At 42.7% G+C, this 22,563-nt stretch overlaps 1 protein-coding gene across 2 annotated transcripts; it reads right to left on the reverse strand.

Annotated features, from left to right (window-relative positions):
- Nucleotides 1-429: 429 nt before the first annotated feature.
- NOL11 (nucleolar protein 11) lies at nucleotides 430-20,592 on the reverse strand. 2 transcript variants are annotated; one of them, XM_028712979.2, is made up of 18 exons: nucleotides 20,392-20,592; nucleotides 19,005-19,118; nucleotides 18,344-18,400; nucleotides 16,683-16,828; nucleotides 15,847-15,904; nucleotides 13,258-13,399; nucleotides 12,291-12,488; nucleotides 11,437-11,513; nucleotides 10,314-10,437; nucleotides 9,772-9,869; nucleotides 8,124-8,201; nucleotides 5,729-5,913; nucleotides 5,015-5,140; nucleotides 3,998-4,225; nucleotides 3,454-3,532; nucleotides 2,187-2,279; nucleotides 819-926; nucleotides 430-584 (listed from the first exon to the last, which is right to left on the reverse strand). In XM_028712979.2, exons 1-18 carry the CDS (start codon nucleotides 20,527-20,529, stop codon nucleotides 471-473), a joined length of 2,163 nt encoding a protein of 720 aa, XP_028568812.2. In that variant the 5' UTR covers nucleotides 20,530-20,592; the 3' UTR covers nucleotides 430-470. The 2 variants fall into 2 exon arrangements, with proteins under 2 accessions (XP_028568812.2, XP_028568818.2); XM_028712985.2 differs by lacking the exons at nucleotides 16,683-16,828; nucleotides 20,392-20,592 and having other exon boundaries at nucleotides 19,005-19,027.
- Nucleotides 20,593-22,563: the final 1,971 nt, after the last annotated feature.

A 22,563-nucleotide genomic window follows, 5' to 3' on the forward strand; every position in this document is an offset into this window, starting at 1 on the left:
CAAGATTAAGTGTAAACAAGCTAAGACCTCTTTTAAGAAATGCATGTTGCTTTCCTAATGACACCCTCTTGTCTTTAGTGGATCTTAAAGTGGATCTGAGCTATGGTGTGTGTGTGTGTGTGTGTGTGTGTGTGTGTGTGTGTGTACGTACACACACACACACACACACACACACACACACAATATTCAGGTCAGATGTTGTAGTCATAATGTAACTTACAGCAGCCTCTGCCATCCTGGTGCCCTCCAGATGTCAAAGGCTTCAAATCCCATCTGCCTCAGTCGAAAACATCTGGAAGGCACCAAGTTAGAAAAGACGGCCTTGAAGGGGTCTCAGTACAGATCACCAATGAGAAATTTGGTATTAATAAGCTTTTACAAGGTAGAACAGGTGAGCCAGAATGCAAAGAGGGAGAAAAATGTCCACAGTAGATTCGTAACAATAATTTTATGAGAAACATGTGCCTTATTCATACAAGTTTCAGAACTTCAATGGAATATAAGCCCACATCATCTGGGTTCTGTATCCTTTGCAAATGCCTCAGGCTTCCTTCAATCTTGTTGAGTTCTGAGTAAAAACGTACCTAAAAGAGGGGGAAACAAATAAGACTTGTTCGTGTTTCCTGCCAGCCATTTATAAACATTGCTTTTATTCCCACAAGTGACACTACTGTTGCCTTCATGCAAAAGGGCAGAGCGTGATAGCAAACAAAGGATAACATTTGTGGTTTTCAAAAGGAAGCTTGGTTTGGTATCACCACCTACAACGTTCAACCTGTGCTTCTGGTGCTGCAATTTCAAAAGGAAGGGAAACTTACTTGAGCTCTAACAAACTTGTGCAGCTTAGAAAGTAATTCTCTTGCTTCTGGCAACATCACAATAACTGTAAAGTGAGCATCTAGGAGAAGGCATATCCAGTCCATGATCTGAAAATTAAACCAGTGATAGATAGGCGTAAGCTAGTGATACCTCAACCTTCAGCACATGCATGAGAAAGTCAGCACCAATTATTAGACAGCATTCCACTGCCTTATAATTTTATTGAGTGACATGTGCTCATCCGTGAGCAGAACCGATTTCCTTTTGTGCAATGGGGCTTCTGATTTTAATTTAGCCCTCCATTCCTCCCCACTCAAGTTTTCTAAGAAGATTTGGGGGACCCTCTAAAGCTCCTGCACATTTAGGGAGTACGGAAGTTGGTGGGAAGAGAAGCAGGGAAATTCTGTTCATGCAGCCTTCAGATGCAACTCTCTGCACTGAAATGGAAAATAACAATATTCCACAGAAGATAGTCATTTCTGTACAATCATGCATATGATGAAATGGGTTGTAGTCTACAAAAGCTTATGCCATTATAGATTTCTTGAAATTGGATTCAATGATGGTCCTACCCAAAATTAATTTCAATAGGGCTAATGGGTAGGACTTAGCTGAGCACAACCCAATGTTTTAAAGGTACCACAAGACTTGCTTAGTTTTTATGCAAGAGACTAACGCTCAGGAAATAATTTCTTTATAATATAAAAGCTTCCTTGCCACACTTTTGGCAAGAAATGTACATGTAGCACATTTAAATTTAAAACAATCTTGGCTGCCGAGTGGGAGGGAGTTGAAACTGTCATATTTCAACAATGATTCTGTAAATAACAGTGTGTAATGCAGGCATAGCTAAGCAACTGCTTATAGGAGCAGAATCTCCAAGGCAATCATGAAAGTCACAGACCAGCAAGTACTTCCCTGTCTCACTGTATGATTCTATCCCATTGTAAGGGATCCTATCCATGCTATCTTATAAACTTTCAGATCTGTTTCCCAAACCAAGTTAGCTAGGGCAATAACATCATTCAAAATTGGGAAACAGATCAATACCACATCATGTGTGTTAACAATCCTTCGGTCACTGCACCATGAGCAACTGGAGGAGGCAAGCATATTTTTCTTTAACCATGAAAAAAGGAACCAAGGATCCTATAAAACAATTTCTGCCATAAAAGCCCAATGCTCACTTTTAGAATAAACATTAATTGAAGACAGTTATGTCTACCATTGGGCTGAAACGGACTCTGAATACACAGAGGAGTGCACATGCAGATCAAGTCCTTTCAATGAAGCAGACATCTTGAGTTGACACAGATGCTGATAACTCACAAGAACAATGATGAATTTAATTCCCACCTGTCCCTTACCTGGTTTATGGACAGACAAAATATTACAGGAAGGTCTGTAGCAGCCTCTTCATTGCACTTCATGTACAGATACTGCAGATACCGGAGAAATAACTAGGAAGAAAAATATATCATTTAAAAGTAGTAGTTCAAATTTAAGTATATACAGTACAGAATTTTTTATATACTTGCAAACGAGTATTCATTAAAAAAAAAAAAACTTTTCTCAATTTTCTTTCTACAACTCAATTCAGGGATCTCACTATATTACCAATCTATGCTGACTTTTTCCATGCAGAAACAAATATAAAACACAAAGCAAGCCTGCCTTCCTATATTGATTTCAGATTCAGACATAACAAATCTACACCAGGCCTGTAGCAACTTGCATAGAAGTGAAACTTCTGAAGGTCCTCAGTCTAATCTGACCATGCAGTAATTCTACCCTCCCTTTCTAATTTATATAATATATAATAATCTGCATAAGTGCAACAAATTTAATCATAAACACATCCTGAAGCTTACACTAACATTATACCTGAAGTTTAAAACGATCACTACCAGAGGCCGAGAAGGTTCTACAGAACCAGTGTGGGATGAAATATCTTTCAGTGGATACTTATCTATTTATCACAGTAATAATCAACATGGATTTACCGTATTTTTCGCCCTATAGGACGCACCTTTTCCCCTCCAAAAATGAAGGGAAAATGTGTGTGCGTCCTATGGGGCGAATACAGGCTTTCGCTGAAGCCTGGAGAGCGAGAGGGGTCGGTGCGCACAGGCTTCAGGAAGCTCTGCGCAACCCTAGGGAGCCCAAGGGTTGCGCAGAGCTGCCTGCACTCCCGGGCTCCGCGCAGCTCCGCACAACCCCCTGGAGCCCAGCGCGAAGCCGCGCCAGGCTCCCGAAGGTTGCGCAGAGCTGCCTGCGCTCCCGGGACCCGTTCTGGGGGCTGGGGTCGGGGGAAGTTCGGGCTTCCCCCACCCCCAGAGCGATGCCGAAGCTGCGCGCTTCGGCATCGCTCTGGCTCCCGTTCTGGGGGCTGGGGTCATATAAAAATTTTTTCCTTTATTTCTCTCTCCCCCCCCCCAAAAAAATCTAGGTGCGTCCTATGGGCCGGTGCGTCCTATAGGGCGAAAAATACGGTAGATATGTGATATTTAGATATGGATTTCATAACTGAAAAAGTTAATTGATAATTTCTCTAAAAGCCATAAGATGCTCAAAGAACAAATATGTAATCAACAATAATATCTAGAAACAATCAAGAGAGGAGTCGCTACTTACAATGACTTGCTCAGCTGAGAGATCTTTCAGATGAGGCAAAAGAAATGTCTCACTGTATGCTGAACGAAGAATAGTGTTTCTGTACAAGATTCAGGTAATAGGGTCAAGGACCAATGTTACATTAAGATTTTTATTGTATCCCAGCCTACCCCCCAAATTTTTAAAGAGCAACATCTTTGAAAAAGAAAGCATTTTTTAAAAGGCTAACAAAATAGGTTAGAACTGCAGTCTTCTTTCTGCAAGTTGAAGGGATCCTTCTGCCAAGGAAGGGACCAAGGTTCAACAGAAGCTCTCGGTGAAGGAAGGAGTGGAGGAGGCAGCAAACTGCTGATTCCCCATACAGCCCCCCACCTTACCTTGTTCTCTGGAGCAGTTCTTCAGGGTGTACTGGGGATGGTGCAGCAAAATACCACCTTCACCGTTCCTTCACAATTGTTAAATCTCCAAGAAATGAGGTTCCAACATAGTGGAACAATACGCCACAGGTGCCACATAACCGTTCCGCATCTGTTAAGAACAACTATATTTATTGTGCAAAGGATACAGCAATGTTGCCTTCTGTGGTCCAACAGGGCATATTTCTCCTGTGTATGTCATGTAAGATTTCTGAGTTAACGGTGTGTCGCAGATGTCTTCTTCCGGGAGCTCAGAATTGAAGCCGTTCTGTAGAACTTTAGACTGCTTTCCCATTCTGTTGTTGTGCGCAATATCAACACAACCTGCTACAGAATCTAAATTCACATTCATTTCTTCAAGGCGGTCATCACCAATGCTAGGAAGAAAAAGAAAAGTCCCCAGATGCTGATATTAGTTTAAAACGGCATTTTATAAGACATTTCTGAAATTGACATTTCATAACAACATCAATAACTACTATCTGGGATTAAGATGGACAGAAGAACATGCCTTTCCATGCATGTCTAGAGAAGTCTCTACATTCAATTTGTGTTGGTTGATTAATAATAATAATAATAATAATAATAATAATAATAATAATAATAATATTTATAGCCCGCCCATCTGGCTGGGCTTCCCCAGCCACTCTGGGTGGCTTCCAACAAAGTATTAAAATACAGTGGTCTGTTAAACATTAAAAGCTTCCCTAAACAGGGCTGCCTTCAGCCTCCCATAACACAACATCCCATAACACACAAAATTGCATTTTAGAGATGACTGCGCATTTGGAGAATGCTTAAAGTCATCAGGTAGTTAATTTACTCCCCCTGATTTCATATACTAACCTTTTCTGACTGCAGTCAATTAAACAAGAAGAAGATTCAGAATTTTCTAAATGAAAATGTCTCTAAAACAATGGAAATCTCATCTGATAACTGCAATGGAGTTCATTATGAACAGCTCTCTCACACAAGGGAATTAAATAGGGTAAAATACATGTCATTTCTACTTCTTGCCAAAGTGGTAGGCTAGTGTCCATACACCATGGTGTCTCTGAAGTTCCTTTATTACCCACAAAGTAATTTGATGAGAAAAAATAGTACTTCAAAGCAAACAATTGCAAGCATTATCAATAAAAATGTAGGATAAATTGCTTGATACTGACCTCAGGAAAGTCCTCAGGCAAGCACAGGTAATTGCTTCAGGGATGTCAGGAAACTGCTGGAGACATAGTTGTAACAAGTGTACATCTGTTTTCTCCAAGGCAACTGCCATTAGATCTGGGCACATACTTGAACAAAAGGGTAAACAGTTACATCTCCGGATATAATTGCAATTAGTTAAATATTAACTTTTATCCACAAAAATATTTCAGGTTTCTGGGAGCACCACAGGTTCACAAGAAATCAGTTTCTGATAAGCCACTATTCTCAAAGTTCCTGAAGGATTCCAGTTCCTTAAATTTCATTATAAAATAAGAGAGATGCGGGTGGAACTGTGGTCCAAACCACCGAGCCTCTTGGGCTTGCCGATCGGAAGGTCAGTGGTTCAAATCCCCACAATGGGGTGAACCTCCATTGCTCTGTCCCAGCTTCTGCCAACCTAGCAGTTTGAAAGCATGCCAGTGCAAGTAGATAAATAGGTACCACTTTGGTGGAAAGGTAAATGGCATTTCTGTGCGCTCTGGCTCCCGTCATGGTGTTTCCGTTGCACCAGAAGCAGTTTAGTCATGTTGGCCACATGAGCCAGAAAGCTGTCTGTGGGCAAACGCCAGCTCCCTTGGCCTGAAGCAAGATGAGTGCCGCACCCCATTGACTGGACTTAACCGTCCAGGGTTCCTTTACCTTTTTACCTTATTATAAAATAAATACTAGCTCACCTGTAAGAGAGGCCTTGTGTCTGGATAATTTGCACCAGGCAATTCTGAGGGTAAAATGAGGACTCTCTTTTACACCTGTTCACAAGAGCAGATAGTACACATCCAACTGATGCTTGAAAGTCTGGTATCTGAGTACTGGAGAAAAATGTCTTCAGCTTTTCTTCAATTATATTCTGAGAAGAATCCTGAAAGAGAGTATTTTGTTCAACAGTCCCAGAAAACCAGCTTTAACTAGCCAAAGTAATTAAAAGTAATCTTGGTCGCCCTATGAGTTTTAATCCATTAACTGTGCAATCCTATGCATAACTACTCAGAAGTCGATCCCGTTAAGTTCAATGAGTCTTACTCTCATGTGAATGCATAAGATTGCAGCCGAAACCTACATGAGAATGTTTTGTAAGAAACAAAAGCACTGCCTTTAGATGCCTGGATGTGTCACAGGAGTTCTTTCTGGTGATGATGGCAAGGAATGCCATGGTATATGGGTGGAGGAGGGGATGGGAAAACCTCCCTACATGAGCCTTCCCCTCCCCTTACAGTACTCAGGCTCTAAATCATAAGATTTTTCAGCAATACTGTCTTAACATGAATGAAAAGGCTACTAGAACATTGGATTCAATAGCAAACATTTGCATCTGCTTTAATTTTTAAATGGAAACTTTTTGATAAGCATTGCCCCCTAGGTAGAAAGGTGATTTAGAACAGTTGCTCATTACTTGCAAAAAAATCTGTCACCCAGCACAACTGTGCTGGTTGTGAGAACTACCAGGAACATAGGAGCCAACTCCTAGGGGCCGTGGGGGCTTCGGCCCCCACAATATTAGGGGGGGCTGGGCCTCAACAAAGTTGATGAGCATTTCCTTTCAAATGGTATGTGTGCTCTGCATCATGTGATCAATTATGCAGGGCGGGGCTTACCTGGGCCCCCACAATATTTATTCAAGTTGGCACCCCTGACCAGGAACTCTGAAGGGCACCATGTTGTTGGGTCAAGGTTTCAGTTGTTATTTCAGTTTAGCAAAGAGGAATGAAAAATTGCTGATCTAGTTCAGTCACATATTTACATTGCTAAAAAGCACAGCAAACCAGGTTTAGTTTTGCTAAAGTTGAAAGGTGGGAGTATAAACCATGGTTTATTAAATCACTGTCTGATTGAAACCCTGCCCAACAGCTTAACTATAGTTTGTTTACTGCCAACAAACCATGCTCTGAAGGTATGGTTTGCTGCTGGTTTATGAACTGTGGTTTGTTTCAACTGCGGCATGGAGTTATATGATTTGTTTGGTACCCCAGCCCTGATGCTCATCAAGCTACAAAAGGCATGAGGGAAGAGGAGGTGGAAAACAAACTATTGTTTGTTTGATCAGCGGTGAGACGATTCATTGGTTTGGTCTGCACATGTTACACCGACATATGGCTTAATGTGAATGAGCAGCCATGTGGGTACTTGGAGCAAACAATAGTAGCTGCCTCCCTCTTCTCCCATTCCTGCTGCTGCATTCCTGTCCTACAGAAATGAAGTTATATAAGCAAGCTAATGGAAGCAGCGGCAGAGCAAGCCAATCGGGCGCCTGGGACGGCGTGCATGTCCTGCACCTGTGGAGCAGGACCAGCTGCCCATGGGGCGGGACCAGCCAGGGCAGGATGCTCCACGGGGCCTCCGAGGAGTCTGCCTGTCTCCTGCCACTCAGCCAGCCTACAGCTAAGGGGGAGGTGGCAGGTGGACCGTTTGGGGCAGCGCGGAGCCTGTGGGTGCCCAAGCCACCACATCACTCCCAGGAGAGACACGTGGCTCGGGCGTGCTGCAGACGCAAGGTGAGTGTTGCCCGGCATTATCACCCCCCCCCCCAGTGTTGACACCTGGAGCACGCCCCCTCCTCCACCCCTGAATGTAAGCTCTGTTAGAATAAATTTTATGCAAAATCTCCCAGCTCTATATTTCAATGGGATTCTAGCTTTGCCAAATAATTACTTGGCTGATAAAACCCCACAAAGGTGTCCAATTGCTCTCACAATATCAATCAACGGTTACCGTAAAACTTGAAGGACCAATCAATATTTTAAATTTGGTTTAATCACAGTGATCTGAGCTGTGACAAGAGACCCAATTTGGTAAGACTTAAAACAAGTTCAAACTAAAAGTCAGAGTTGAATTTAAAAGTCTGATGGAAAAAAGAAATTTACCAATTCTTTTTTAATAAGTTAGTATACATATTTTTTAATATTGTGCATCTGTATACCATATTTCCTGATACCATTTTTTCTGGTTAAAGCATCAATGTGTATAGAAAGAAATATTGCCAGTAAATGATATCTTGTTCTCTACTCAACCACTCCAACTTTCCTAAGTGTTTTTCTTATGGGCAGGGTATAAATAATAAATTATTATATTTACCTTGATAATTAAAAGCAGCTGTTCCATTGTCAGAGTCTCCAGTTGAGTTTTTGCATCCATGCTCTTTCTTGACCTCAACTGCAAGTATTTAAACATGCATAGTAAGATTCTTTGAGAATTAAAGTTCCACGACAGTTAAAGAAAAAGAACAGCCAATGGTAACATGTATCCAGGACCAATTACAACTAGTTTTAGAAATTCTGCCAGCAGAGTCAATTCACCGGTAGTTATATTCTCTTTTGATCATCAAAACAAAACTGTTTTAAGAACAAAATAGGTTAATAATTTAATAAAGGAAAGAGATATGCAAGCATCAGTTTTGATCATTTTAGAAGATATAGAGAGAGAAATCCAAGATTATGAAAAATATTTCATTATGCAGATGTTAGCACATGATCTTTGTTCCTGCCGAGAGCCGCAATTTCTAAAGGACAATTTGTCTAGGGTCACATGCTAGCAGTGGGTGGAGGTAGAAATAAAAAAATGTTCTGGATTAACTAATCCAGAATAAAGAGCACCCTGTTTCAGTAGTGAATTAGATTTCCCAATCCTATGCAAGTCTACCTTGAAGTTCACGCAAACTTGAGTAAGAAAGTTTTTTTTTTTAGTACAATGGTCCAATACAACTAATTTTCTGGAAAGCATGTACAAGTAATTCCTTTTTTACTTTAGTATGATATACATGCCTACCAATTTGTTTGCTGGCAGCTAGGATTATTTTTTCTCAAGTCATAAATCCACAGATGTTTTTAATAAAATATTTTCTATCAAAATAAATAGGGATGGGTATGCAACTTGATGACCCACTGTCAAACCACCATGTTTGTAAAATTGGGGGGCGGGGGAGGAAGGAAGTGGAAGAGGAATTTTTTGCTGATTCTTCCTGTGGAGCCCTGTGGAGCTGCCTGAAAAGCTGTTCCACAGGGTTGGAGGATGCTCTGGAAGTGTAGTGAGTTTAGAGGAACGTTGGGCAAAATATTCCTGCATTGAAGGGGTTTGGACTAGAAGATGACCCTCATGGTCTCTTGCAACTCTACATTCTATGATTCTATGGCATCGAGGGAAGGGGGAAATAGGTGCACCCTGCTAGAGCTTGTACTAGAGCTAGTACAATTTAGCAAATGCTTTCAGGACTAATATTTTGTGCTCCCCTCCCCCCCCCCAGAAACAAGGTAACCATTTAAGAAGATCAATTTGTAATCAAGTGATGTGAAAAGTTATTCATGACTATAAAATCAAACTGCAAAAGCTTAATCTGGATTAAACCCCAAGTATTCAAGTGAAAATCTTCCAAAAACCAAAGCAAAAGAGTGGGCTGACATTTCCCAATTTCAACTGTAACCATTATGCAGATGAGAGAGGTTAAACTTCATCATTAAAAGCTGGACTACAATTCCCTTAAATTCAACAGCTGAGTTACTTTTTGTAATGATTGAAACTCCCTGCTTTGCATTGCCTATTAACATTCTGGCTGTATTGCACAGAAACCAAGGATACTTAAGGAATTTTGGTATCTTGTACGGATTCCTTAAAATGGTGTGCCTTTTTGTTGAAAATGCTATTTTATCCATCTATCTAAAGAGTTTAATAAATAGTGAAATGGCTATAGCAAAAGGAAGATTGAATAGTGACTATGAAACCAACATACCAGCCTATTAGATTCACACTTAGCAGGCTGATCTGGCTTTGCACCTATCAGATCATCTTCTTGAAGCATGTTCCAATCTGCAGGTATAATCTTCATTTCTGGAAAAAGTAATATAGACTATCACATTAGAGAGTGAAACCTATTATTGTTATGCACAAATGACCAAAAAAAGATTTCTATAAAAATTATACCAGACAAGAACTTGGCTTTTGTAATGCGTGGGTTTGGATGTCAAAATAAGCTATTGTTATGAGTTTACCATATTGAATGTCTAACTGAATTTAATCATAATAAATTAAGGTAAAGCAAAAACACTAAATATACTTTTCAACATACCATCTAAAATCCACAGAGAATTGGACAATACAAATGAGAGTATTCGTGAATATTAAAATCCAATTTGTAAACTGAAAAATCTTAGTACACTGTCTTCTAATAGGATAAGCAGCTTAAGATGGGCATTTTTTACATGTAGCTTTCTAAAGGCATTTCCAAAAGAGGATTATGTGAATGTAAATATAAGCTTTATAATTAAGCCCTACCTGATGTTTGTGTATCCTTAACTTTCCCAACAGCAGCAGCCAAGGAAGATGTTTCACACTTATACAATATTACTGTTAATTCGTTACCATGTGTTATGAAGAGTTTGTCTCCGTAACACCAACACTAGAAAACATTAAATACAAATAATTAGCAAGTAAAAAGTGAATTAACACAGTATACTCACAACACAAACACTCCCTTAAATGCCACAGATCTTTTGAGCTTTCTAATTTCTTTTGAAAGGTAACAGTTTTGTCATCTATATATACCTGCAGCCCTGCAATAACTGAGCAATGGGGCACACTTACAAAGATTTTCAATTATTGCTAGATCTGTAGAAGATTAATTGCAGACTATTGATCAATTTAGGGACGTGGGTAGCACTGTGGTCTAAACCACTGAGCCTCTTTGCTGATCAGAAGGTTGGCAGTTGGAATCCCAACAACCGTTGCTCAGTCCCAGCTCCTGCCAACCTAGCAGTTCAAAAACATGCCAAAAAGTGCAAGTAGATAAATAGGTACCGCTCTGGCGGGATGGTAAACTGCATTTCCATGCGCTGCTCCGGTTTCGGTGTTCCGTTGCACCAGAAGCAGCTTAGTCATGCTGGCCACATGACCCAGAAAAAATTGTCTGTGGACAAACGCCGGCTCCCTCGGCCAGTAAAGCGAGATGAGCACTGCAACCCCAGAGTTGTCTGCGACTGGACTTAACTGTCAGTGGTGCTTTACCTTTACTGATCAATTTACACAACCAACACCCTTCAAAGAGATCTGTGATGAGCTTAGAAATATCCAGTGATCTGGATCAGTCAGTCTCCAATTCAAAAAGTGACAATGGCTCTTGAAGGAGTTTTGCACATGCACTGAAGCAGCTGTGCTTGCACTGCACTCACATATATGCTCTTCAAAGATTGTTGCACCCCTTATGCACCCAATCGATCAGTGCACTCTGCAGGACATCTAATATGTGCACTGAAAAACGGAATGTTTTAAAATCTGACTAATACCTTTTTTCAGCATTCTTTTTTTCATATTTCATATGTTCTGTTCAAGGTTTTCCATTGTAAACTAGCTACAAGTGTATTAAAATGAAAATGGATAGATCACATTGATCACAACTTACTTGTCCAGTGGTTCCCCGTGGTAATTCCTTTAAAGCCTGTAATGTTTGAAATTTTATATTCCATATGGAAAAGCAATCTACAAATAGGAAAAACAAGAGTACCACTTGTAAAGCTTTCAGTTATGAATGCTGCCTGCAAATTGAGTAAGACAACTTTGGCAATGTGCCCTACAAAGTAATTAACATACCCAAAACCTTCCAGTCAAACATTGCTGAAGTAAGACTCAATTTATAATCAGAGTCATTACTATTCTCTTACAAAAACAGTTCAACAAATCTATTTTTGATAAAGTGAAGCTTCAGTTGTGTAATTAATCACTCTACCATGTATAGTTTAACAGATCAATAACAATCAACTGTACAGGCAACTCCCATTTTGCTCGTGTTCCATGAATATTTGCACCATTTTCAGACCCAGAAGAGGGCATAACCGGGTGGGCTTATGCACATGATGATCCAGAACGCAACCCCCATGCAAATTGGGAGTTGCCTGTATATCTTTCTCTGCTGTCTTTCCTTGCACTTCTTTCTTATGCATCTGCATATTTAGATTAGCTGCCTGCAGACCAGACACTTGTTGCTTTTTATTCTACATTTTATATTGCATGATAGTCCTCCAGATGTTGTTGGATTTCAACTCCTATTAATCCCAGGCAGCACAAGCAACGGGAGTTGCAGTCAGTAAGTATCTGGCAGGCACCAGGCTGTTGTACAGCATCTTGACTTTAGGTGCTCAATATTTGTTTAATGTTTATTTAAGAGTGCTTCTTGGATGTTTCCTTCCTGTTTACAGTCAACAAATTAAGCAGAATAGATTTAGTCCAGCTGCTGCATTTTGAAGCGATTTACGTTACCTTTAATGCGGCCATCTGGGGAATCCAAACATCCTGTTATGGCAATATGATCTTTATCGAGAATAGCAATTGAAGTGCTTTTTAAAATGCTGCCAGATACCAGAAGTCTGATCAGAAGAGACTTTTGTAAAAATTGCTCTTCTTCAGAGCCACTCTGTTGCAGGGGCACCAGAACCTTATACACACATCCGTTGGAATCTGTAAGAATAGAATTCAGTTACGTAATAGTTAAGAATAAATAAATACTAGTCGACATACACAAATCATCACCGTAAAAGACAGGACATCACTTAAGAGGAGGCATGGTTCGGAATGGTTCCATTTGTCAGCTGCTTCCATGGAGGTCCTGTGTAGCCCATGCATACCAGCCACAATTGCCAAAAATCCCCCAAGGAGTTAATGCGTGCACATTGCCTGTCAGATAATTTTAATGCGTTGGGGAAGCCTCCTTCCCTGCGACTTCTGTTCACAGCTACATACTCTGTTATCAATGGACTACAGTCTGTCCAGTTTCTACATACCATCTCCAACTAAAGGCTTTATGATTACATAGGTACCCCAAACTAAGAAACGGTCTTACAACAGCACCATATGGTTTGACAATTACAAGTGTGCAAAGGCTTAGCAATTCTGACAAGTGGTTAAAACAGCAAAAATGTTATCATAAATACTGTAACCTTATAACCCCCTCCCATTTAGTGGGAGAAGGCAGCATTTGGCCCCGAGTTCATGTTTGTACATTACATCTGAATGCAGTCTCAGTGTACTGAATTTGTAAATATGCATAGATGTCTATGCTCCTCACAGAAGTATACAATTACACTGTTAAGAACTATTAACTACTATGCCTGTTTATGCAACATTTAATTGCAAAAGACTGATTGGAAATAACATGATGCTTGCTCTTCTGCGCTTTATCAAGGCAGGGTTCCCCTCCTGTACCATTAGAATATACCTTAATACTTACACAAGCAAAGCAACGTGACAACTTTGTTTTTCAAGTATGCTGCAAAACCCAGCGGTGTGGCTGACTCGCCACCTTGTTCCAGTTTAAACTTCTGAAGGATGCATGGATTACACTGCTGAACATATATGAAGCAATTCCCATCCTGAAGAAAAAGAGTGGCCTTCTTTCATTTCCCAGACAACCAGGTTCATTAAAAAGACATTGCAGCTAGACAGAAGAAATTAACTATATCATATACCTAAGAGATATTTGGGCCCCCAAAAAACATTTGCAATGGTAATTCCCCACAAATCATTATGTAGCTATGATTTAAGCGAAAAAGCAAAGATTGTGTAATACCAGCAGGTTACAGTGAACAAATGCCTGTCCAATAGTATGCTTGCACCATTAAGTTGGAGGATTCCTCTTATAAGAAAGTATTCCCCATTCCCTACAAAGCAGGACTTTCTAAAGCACAATGAAATAGGAGTTTCTTGTTGTTCATTCTGGACAACCTATTGTACTACAATATTGAAATTAAAATAAGGTGTTTTTTTCCTGAGTTTGAGAATGATTCATTGCTCATCCTGTCCAAACCATCCCAAGAACTGCAAATACAGTGGTGCCTCGCAAGACGAAATTAATTCGTTCCGCAAGTCTCTTCGTCTTGCGAGTTTTTCGTCTTGCGATGCACGGTTTCCCATAGGAATGCACTGAAAATCAATTAATGCGTTCCTAGGGAAACCGCCTTCTGAAGGCTGGAGGGGGGGGGACAAGGGCTTTTCTTCCCACCCCCAGCATTTTAAAAAACCCCGGGACAGCGGAGGACTTCTCCGCTGTCCGGGGCGATTTAAAAGCCCCTGGGAAGGCAGGCAGGGGGGACAAAGATTTTCGCCCCCCGCCCGCCTTCAGAAGAGGTCCTGGACCTCTTCTGAAGGTGGGCGGGGGCGAAAGTCTTTGCTCCCCCCTGCCTGCCTTCCCGGTAGAGCGGAGAAAGGCAGCGCGTTTCTCCGCTGTCCCGGACGGCTTTTGAAGGCAGGCGGGGGGGGAGCAAAGATTTTCGCCCCCCGCCCGCCTTCAGAACAGGTCCTTGACCTCTTCTGAAGGCGGACGGGGGCGAAAGTCTTTGCTCCCCCCTGCCTGCCTTCCCGGGAGAGCGGAGAAAGGCAGCGCGTTTCTCCGCTGTCCCGGACGGCTTTTGAAGGCAGGCGGGGGGGAGCAAAGATTTTCGCCCCCCGCCCGCCTTCAGAACAGGTCCTTGACCTCTTCTGAAGGCGGACGGGGGCGAAAGTCTTTGCTCCCCCCTGCCTGCCTTCCCGGGAGAGCGGAGAAAGGCAGCGCGTTTCTCCGCTGTCCCGGATGGCTTTTGAAGGCAGGCAGGGGGGAGCAAAGACTTTCGCCCCCCGCCCGCCTTCAGAAGAGGTCCTGGACCTCTTCTGAAGGCGGGCGGGGGGCGAAAGTCTTTGCTTCCCCCCCTTCAAAAGCTGTCCTGGACAGGCTTCGCGGACCTCTCCGCAAGCAGCGGGAGCGCTCCCGCTGCTTGCGGAGAGTTGCCAGCATGCCGAAGCCTGCGCGCGCTGAGATCAGCGCGCCCAGGCTTCGCAGCCCCGCCGCCCGGCATCGGAGCTTCGTTCCGATGCCGGGCGGCGGGAGGAGGTCCGAGGACAGTGGGGAAGACGCGCTGCGCTTCCCCGCTGTCCCGGAGATTTCCCTATGGGCTTTCGTCTTGTGAAGCAAGCCCATAGGGAAATTCGTTTTGCGAAGCGCCTCCAAAACGGAAAACCCTTTCGTCTAGCGGGTTTTCCGACTTGCGAGGCGTTCGTCTTGCGGGGTACCACTGTAAAAACAGCACCACAGAAGTGTTGCATCTGTATTAATCTTCTACTGCATAGTAACATTTCCACAGTGGATCATATGAAGAGACTTAATTCTTAGTAGTAGTAGTAGAAGAAGAAGAAGAAAAGAATTTGGATTTGATGTCCCACTTTATCACTATCCGAAGGAGTCTCAAAGTGGCTAACATTCTCCTTTCCCTTCCTCCCCCACAACAAACACTCTGTGAGGTGAGTGGGGCTGAGAGACTTCAGAGAAGTGTGACTAGCCCAAGGTCACCCAGCAGCTGCATGTGCAGAAGCGGAGACGTGAACCTGGTTCCCCCAGATTACGTGACTACCGCTCTTAACCACTACACCACACTGGCTCTCAGTAGGCCTGAGCAATCTTTCCATTAGTCACTGTATGATTTTATTATTATTATTTCTGTGGAGTACATATGCACAATGCACATATTTCAGAATTCAGTTATGTGTGACCATTGCTAATACAAGCTCGTTCAACTTAAATAACTTTAAAATGCTTATCATGGAAAATAAATCTAAATATTTACATTTCAGTTTCCAAGGCTGGAAATATCTGTTAGAGCACCTTTATTGGGGAGACAGAGGTACCCAAATTAAAGCATGTAAGTAGCCCCCTGCAGTAGAGGATTCTTATTCAAGTGTTAAGACTGATTCTGCATCAACAAATAAGATAGTAAACAAAATGCCACACCTGTGACTTAAACACGGAAATATTGCATCACTTTAAAACCTTATAATATTTATCACTTACCTGCTCAGTAATAAATATAAGAACAGGATGTCCAACGTCCAAGAAAGCATCACTCCATCTAAAAATAAGTTACATTATTATTGCAGGGCAATCAAAACTAAAAACATGGCCACAAAGAATACTTAATACAATGGCCTACTTTGCACACTACGGTAAGACAAACTATGGCTTACTAGGACCATGCAGATATGCTTCTGCTTCTCTGTGGCTTCTTTAGGTGTCATGTGACATCTAAGCGAAACCAAGGATTGTGGTTGAGCTCTCTTCTCCTTAAATCACCATCTGTAGCAAAGATCAAAAATTGGCTACCGCTTGTTATCAGAGAGAGATCTTAACCACAATCCTGGGTTCAGACTGCACACTAACCCAAGAATAGCTTCTGCACCAGAGAGAGCTTATAAGAACCAGGGAGGAGCAAAGCAGGTGTGAACATCTCCCTCGCAGTCCGTACATTCATGCTAAGCCATGGTTTGGTCTAGCATTGCATGCTAACATGTTTATTATTTGAAATAAGGTTCACAGCCAATACAACACAACTATGAGTGTAAAGTATGATGCAAATTTGAATGTATGAAGTTATCCGTCATGCTTCACACTATCCCCTTTTTGGGGAGTAAATAGAGCGCCTTTATTCACCATCTTCCTTAGTTTCCAAGCCTACTTAAGAAACTTTAATTGTTCACCTGCTGGAAGAATGAACTGAATAAGGCATTACAAAGAAACAAGGTGATGGGTAGCTCTGGTACCAGAGTGAGGTTAAGGATCTAGAGAGACCCAGCACCAAATCTATAGCCTAATCTTTGAATTGGAAAGCTTGCATTAACTGTGGCACTCACCTAATAACTTCGTCTGAAACAATACTTTCAATTTCTTGCTGAGGGGCTGTGAGTAAAGCATCTAAACTCTTGACAGCACCACCTTTGAACAGGACCAGGGGTTCGGTATTAGGCAGAGAATGTATCCGATACACATCTGCTGACAACTGCAAAATAAACTCTTAACTTTAGTCTTGAATATAAATGTGCAATATAAACGGTAACAAAAGTGCAGGTATCTTTGTAATACCATACTTTTCAGTCTATAAGACTATTTTGGGGGACTGAAATTACAGAAAATGGGGGGAGATGGCAAAAAGCCATTGAGCTTTTTTTACGGAGGATTGCCCAGGGTTGTTTTAGGGGAAATGCCGAAAAATTCTCACCCACACGCATGGAATATTCCACCTCCCGTCTGTCCCCTCACCAGCTGAAGCTGCCAATCGCCCACCCAATTGCAGCAGCAGCCAATCAACACCACCCACTGACACAGCAACCAATAACATGCACAATAGTTGCTGACAGCCGCGGCAGCAACCAATCAAACATCCACCCTATGCACTACCCATGTATAAGATGACACCCACTTTTTAGCATGATTTTTAAGGGGGGAAAGCTAGTCTTATGCACGGTAAAGTATGGTAAATGTTAATAAATATTGCAATGTTCAGCAAAAAATTATATTCACTCTGGCTGGCCTTAAAAAGTTGATTGCTCCAGGTACTGGTATGAGCAATGGAATGAGTTGCAACTGAATTACAGATCTAAATATTACTAGGTATGCTTGTCTGGGGTTTTCCTGACAATTCACAGCAGAGATGGGAGAAGAATTGGAGCAGGGTAGGTCCACTGTGCTAGCAGAAACTCTTGTGCTAGCTTCCACAAGGGTGCTGAGTTAGTTGAATCTGGGCTCTTGTCATTTGTTATTTACACCTTTGAAGAAGGGTACGGTACAGTAAAAACAGCTGGACAATTCTGCAGCAACTCAGTGATAGCATCTGCATTACTATTCTGACTGACACCGAAATATAACTCTTTCAGCAAAACAAAATTGGTTATGCCCAAAGAGAAAAGAAAACCCCAAAAGGTCATTACTCAGTTGAATATTTTGATGATTCACAAAAATCCAAGTCTAGATATTGAAAGCACAGATACTAACTAAAGTGACTACATAGCTTCTACTGTGCAATAGTAGTTATTAGCCCTAGGTGGAAGGACTTTCAACAATTTGCAAAGGTCCTCTATCTTACTAAGGCGGGAAGGAGAAAGGACAGGTGAAATATAGTGTTCTAGAAAGACACAATTATTTTATTTTTCAGTGCAATCCAGACTTCAGATGGGCAGAGTTCTGCTCACAGGGCATTTTCCTACAATAAGAGGGCGACAATATTCACCTGCAGCCCCAACATCATCTGCCATGCCGTTCCAGGTTCTCTCCTGAACCTGTGGAATAGCTTGTCCAGAGATGCTTATCAGTGAAAATCTCCTTCCCTGCTCCACTTGGTACCCCTGCTAGATCACAGATAGTGAAGGAACACTTTGGTTTACAGAATAACCTTTCTGGAGCCAACCCATAATTTGCAAGGCTGATGTTAACATATAGAGAACTCATGCCATCAACTGATTGCACAAGGTAATTGCCATGCTCTAAAACAACTTTATTACAAGTTATCAGCACTTACCGTTGCTTTAAAGGCTTTATCCAAGTTACTGTCATCTTCCTTCCATATCTGTAAAACCTTTTGAAAAAACCATCATTTTAAAAAGGCGTAATATCTATTTGCAAAGTATTACCTCAAAGCTCGACTAGACACAAGCAATTCAAGTTAGGATATTTAAGATACACTAGTTTTTATGGTCTGTGATATACACACAGCCAGGATTTCCAAAATAGATGAGTTGTGCACTCAGGTATGTGTGTGCATGCTGCACAGAGGACAACTATGACAGACCCATGCCAACAGTCTCTTGATATGTGCAGAATTTTCAAATGTAAACCTACAAAATCCCATTGGCTTCTGCAATGTACATTTAATGCATTTTTGTTTCTATGGAAATAAATCCTACTGGTTTTGACTGAAGTATTTTTAGGACAGCAGTCTTTGTGAGGCTCAGTTCCCTATCAGAAATCAGTTATTGTACACTCTAAAAATATGAACAAGTTTTCATCCACACTAGCATGCAGTTTCCAAACAGACTGATTAAACATGAATTGTTTTGCCTACTACAACTTCTATAAAGGAAGTTTTTTAAAAGACCACCATGGCTTCAATAAAACTATACCAAATGTAAGAGTTTCCCAAGTAACTATAGTCAAATGCTTGCCTTAATAAGAAATCATACCTTATCATCATGGACAATAATGAACTCTCCTGTTTCAGCATTGCACACAGCAGGACATGTGATTGTTTGACCTTGTTTGACTGACCAGCAACCCAGTGGTTTTTGATCTGAAACCTAAAAAAAGTCCAACTTATCAACTGTTAAGACACTAAATCATTAGCATAAGTTACTAAGATGTACACAAGAAAATCTCAATTTGCTATTGCACTGTGTATTTAAAAGAGCTGAAACCCCACAAGCACATGCCCTATAAGTTTTATAAACAATTATAGAAAAAGATAAATCCTTCTACAGAACTATACAACAGGGTGCTTTTTGCAACTATGATTTATGGGAGTTCTTCCAATCTGGTGTGCACACTCGTCCATATGCTTGTATGCACTTTCTCAAATTGCGAGAAAGTGCATACAAACATGAGGAGGAGTGCGCACACCAGCTTGGGAGAACCCCTATAAATCATAGTTGCAAGAACCCTGCTGTACAGTGATACGCTTCAGGTTACAGACTCCGTTAACCCAGAAATAGTGCTTCAGGTTAAGAACTTTGCTTCAGGATGAGAACAGAAATCGTGCTCCGGCGGCATGGCGGCAGCAGGAGGCCCCATTAGCTAAAGTTGTGCTTCAGGTTAAGAACACTTTCAGGTTAAGAACGGACCTCCGGAACAAATTAAGTACTTAACCCGAGGTACCACTGTATAAAGATGGATCTTTTCCTATACTGTAATTGTTTATAAAACTGTAGGTCAGGCATTTAAAAGAGCTGAACCCCCACAAGCACATGCCCTACAGCAGGCATAGGCAAACTCGGCCCTTCAGATGTTTTGGGACTACCACTCCCATCATCCCTGACCACTGGTCCTGTTAGCTAGGGGTGATGGATATTATAGTCCTGAAACATCTGGAGGGCCAAGTTTGCCTATGCCTGCTGTAGGGCATGTGCTTGTGGGGGTTCAGCTCTTTTAAATACACAGGAGCCATCGCGAATTGAGATTTTCTTGAGAGAGAATTCTACGGATTGCAGAAAGAGACCCAAGTCTTTTCCTCTGTCATCTTGTTAATATCCGTCTGTCCTGGGGAACAAGGGAGGAGGGCGCCTTTGGGGGTGAAGGCGAAACTGCAGGAAGGTTGTCCTCGCTTTTGCCATCGTTCCTGCCATCCAATACTGCGGGGGATGCCGGGGACTCGAACGCGGGACCTTCCGCGCGCAAAATAAATGCTGCCACCGCTGAGCGGGTGCGCAGGGGGTGCTCGCCACTAGCCCCTCTCTTTTGCTACTATTCCTAGGGATCGTGCCTGAGGGACTTGAAACAAGACACGGGGAAAGCGGCCATGGGCTCGCTTCCCCCCCGACCGCCCCCCGTTTCTCCTTCTCCTCAAGGAGTCGTTACCTTATACAGCGTCACCGTCCGGCCTCGGTCCGTGAGCAGCACCCGGTCCGCATCCTGCTCCAGGCCCAGCGGCCCCTGAGAGGGGACCCCGGCTCCCGCCAAAGGGCACAGCGCGAACTCCTCACAGAAGGCCGCCATCTTGAGGGCCACGCGAGACGAGAAGGGCGGGAGTGCGCCTGCGCCCACAGGACGGCGGCGGCGGCCTCCAGCTCCTGGTTTAAAAGGAAGGGGCGGGAATGAAATCGACGGGGGCCAACCAACCGGGCTCGGCGTAGAACCAGAGGCGCGCAGGCGCAGTGAGCTTCCGCAGCGGGAACAGTGCAAAGCGCCATCTGTTGGGGAAAGAGAAGACGGCGAGGAATTGGGGCGAGCTGGGCGAACGCCGGTCAGATGGGGGTTCCCATTCGTCCGGGATTCCCCGGAACTGCGTGCGCCACGAAAATCCGGACGCATGACAGCTTTCCCATGAGAAACGCGACAACTTTGCTAACAAAACAAAATAACTTCTCTGTCTAGATTCTCACTGTTTCAAATATGGTAACACTACACCCAGAGGCAGTCATTTTAACAGCACCCTAACCGGGCCCTGCCATGAAGCGCTTGCGTTCTATGCCCTTTAAAATATGGCTTCTTGGGTTGTTTTTATTTTGATTATATATTTTGTGGTTTTTATATTTTTGATTGTGTTCCGTGAACCACCCTGAGACCTCCAGGTATAGGGCGGTATATTGTTGTAAACAAAAATTACCCTTTCCCCTTATGGGGTATCCAAGAGCCCATATAGAGTCCATATATAGGTTCCCTATTGGTAGGAGAGAATAACAGAGGCCAACCAGAGAATATTGAGAAGCAAAGCAGCTAGTAAGCTTGATCTTTATTGATCTGTTGCAACAGGGTGCTCCCCTCACCCGCAGGAGAGGAGGAGGAACCCAGAAAAATGGCCTGCAAGGCCTTATAAAGAGTTTTGAAATTGCCACCCTGTAGATCAAGACACCCCCCCCCCCCCCCAGATACATCATACCTACATCACAGAAAAGGCGGTCTAAACATAAATTTGAATGTTGTTTTTCTCCTGTCCTTGTTTATCTCCTGTCTGGCAGGTTACTTGATTGGATTGCCTGGGGAGCCTGGCCAATCTTTTTTAATGATAAATACTTAGTTCCTGGGCCATGTCACAGGCTCACACCCTATTCAAACAGACATACCCTTAAGACAGGATTTGTGAAGGAAAAGACAATGGGGAGACTTTCCCACTTTGACCTTGCAGAGAAAACATTTGCTCAGTTTAGGAATCAAAATGGCTTCAGGTCGGTCTTCCTGTGCTGATCTATGTACGTGCGGTTATGAACATTACCATATATCTAAGACCTCCAAATTCCTATCACAATATAAAGTTTAATAATAATAATAACAATAATAGAGAAAAGGGTGAGTTGGCGCCCTCACCAAACTCCCGTTATTTGTAAAAAATCCAAATGGACTGGTGGCTGTGTTCACGGTGCTGAGACCCCACAGGCGATACACGGCAGGGAGTGGCAGGAGCTCATGAAAAGTACAACATTGGCTCACTGATAAGAGTTACCTGACTTTTTTTTTTTTTTTTTTGTATCCTTGCAGCAACACTAAAATCTGTTAGGCCAGGGGATGAGTGATTGTGGCCCACTGAGCTTCAGGGTGATACGGAAGGAACAGGGGGGGGTACCCATCCTTCCCCACCGCTCCCTGAAGGGGTTCGAGGCCGGCTGGGCACTGCAGGGGCCCCCGCACCATTGCATAGGCACCACACTGTACCCCTGCCTTGTAAATAAAAGGCTCTCTTTCCTGTCTTCACGCGGGCGGAATAAGCCCCATCTTTCCTATGCCTTTCTCCCGCCCTATTCCTAACGTGAGTGTATCCATTCTTGCTACAATGTGTCCATTTTGTTTCGCTTTTGATCACCAATACGGAATAGGTCAGAAAGCATAGAAAACCTTTGGAAATTGATATAAAATCAACCATAACTCCGATTTCCTAGCTCTTGGTGTCATTCAACTCAGCTCCCTTTGGACTCCATGATGCCACCCCGACCTCCATAATCCCTGAAGCGACAGGTCACGTACACAGGAACTTCTTAATCCTGTCAGATCGTCCTGCCAAACCCTTCCTCCCGGCAATGCCAGGTGGCAGACGAT

Source organism: Podarcis muralis, chromosome 2, assembly GCF_964188315.1.
Source record: "Podarcis muralis chromosome 2, rPodMur119.hap1.1, whole genome shotgun sequence".
NCBI classification, from domain to species: Eukaryota; Metazoa; Chordata; class Lepidosauria; order Squamata; family Lacertidae; genus Podarcis; species Podarcis muralis.

Excerpts from the sequence above, each read along its gene's own strand:
- NOL11 (XM_028712979.2), bottom strand. The coding sequence starts at position 20,529 with ATGGCGGCCTTCTGTGAGGAGTTCGCGCTGTGCCCTTTGGCGGGAGCC. Across the intron at positions 16,829-18,343 it reads ATAAAGCCTTTAAAGCAACG|TTGTCAGCAGATGTGTATCG; the intron begins GTAAGTGCTGAT and ends TTTATTTTGCAG. Across the intron at positions 10,438-11,436 it reads CACGGGGAACCACTGGACAA|TGTTGGTGTTACGGAGACAA; the intron begins GTAAGTTGTGAT and ends AATGTTTTCTAG.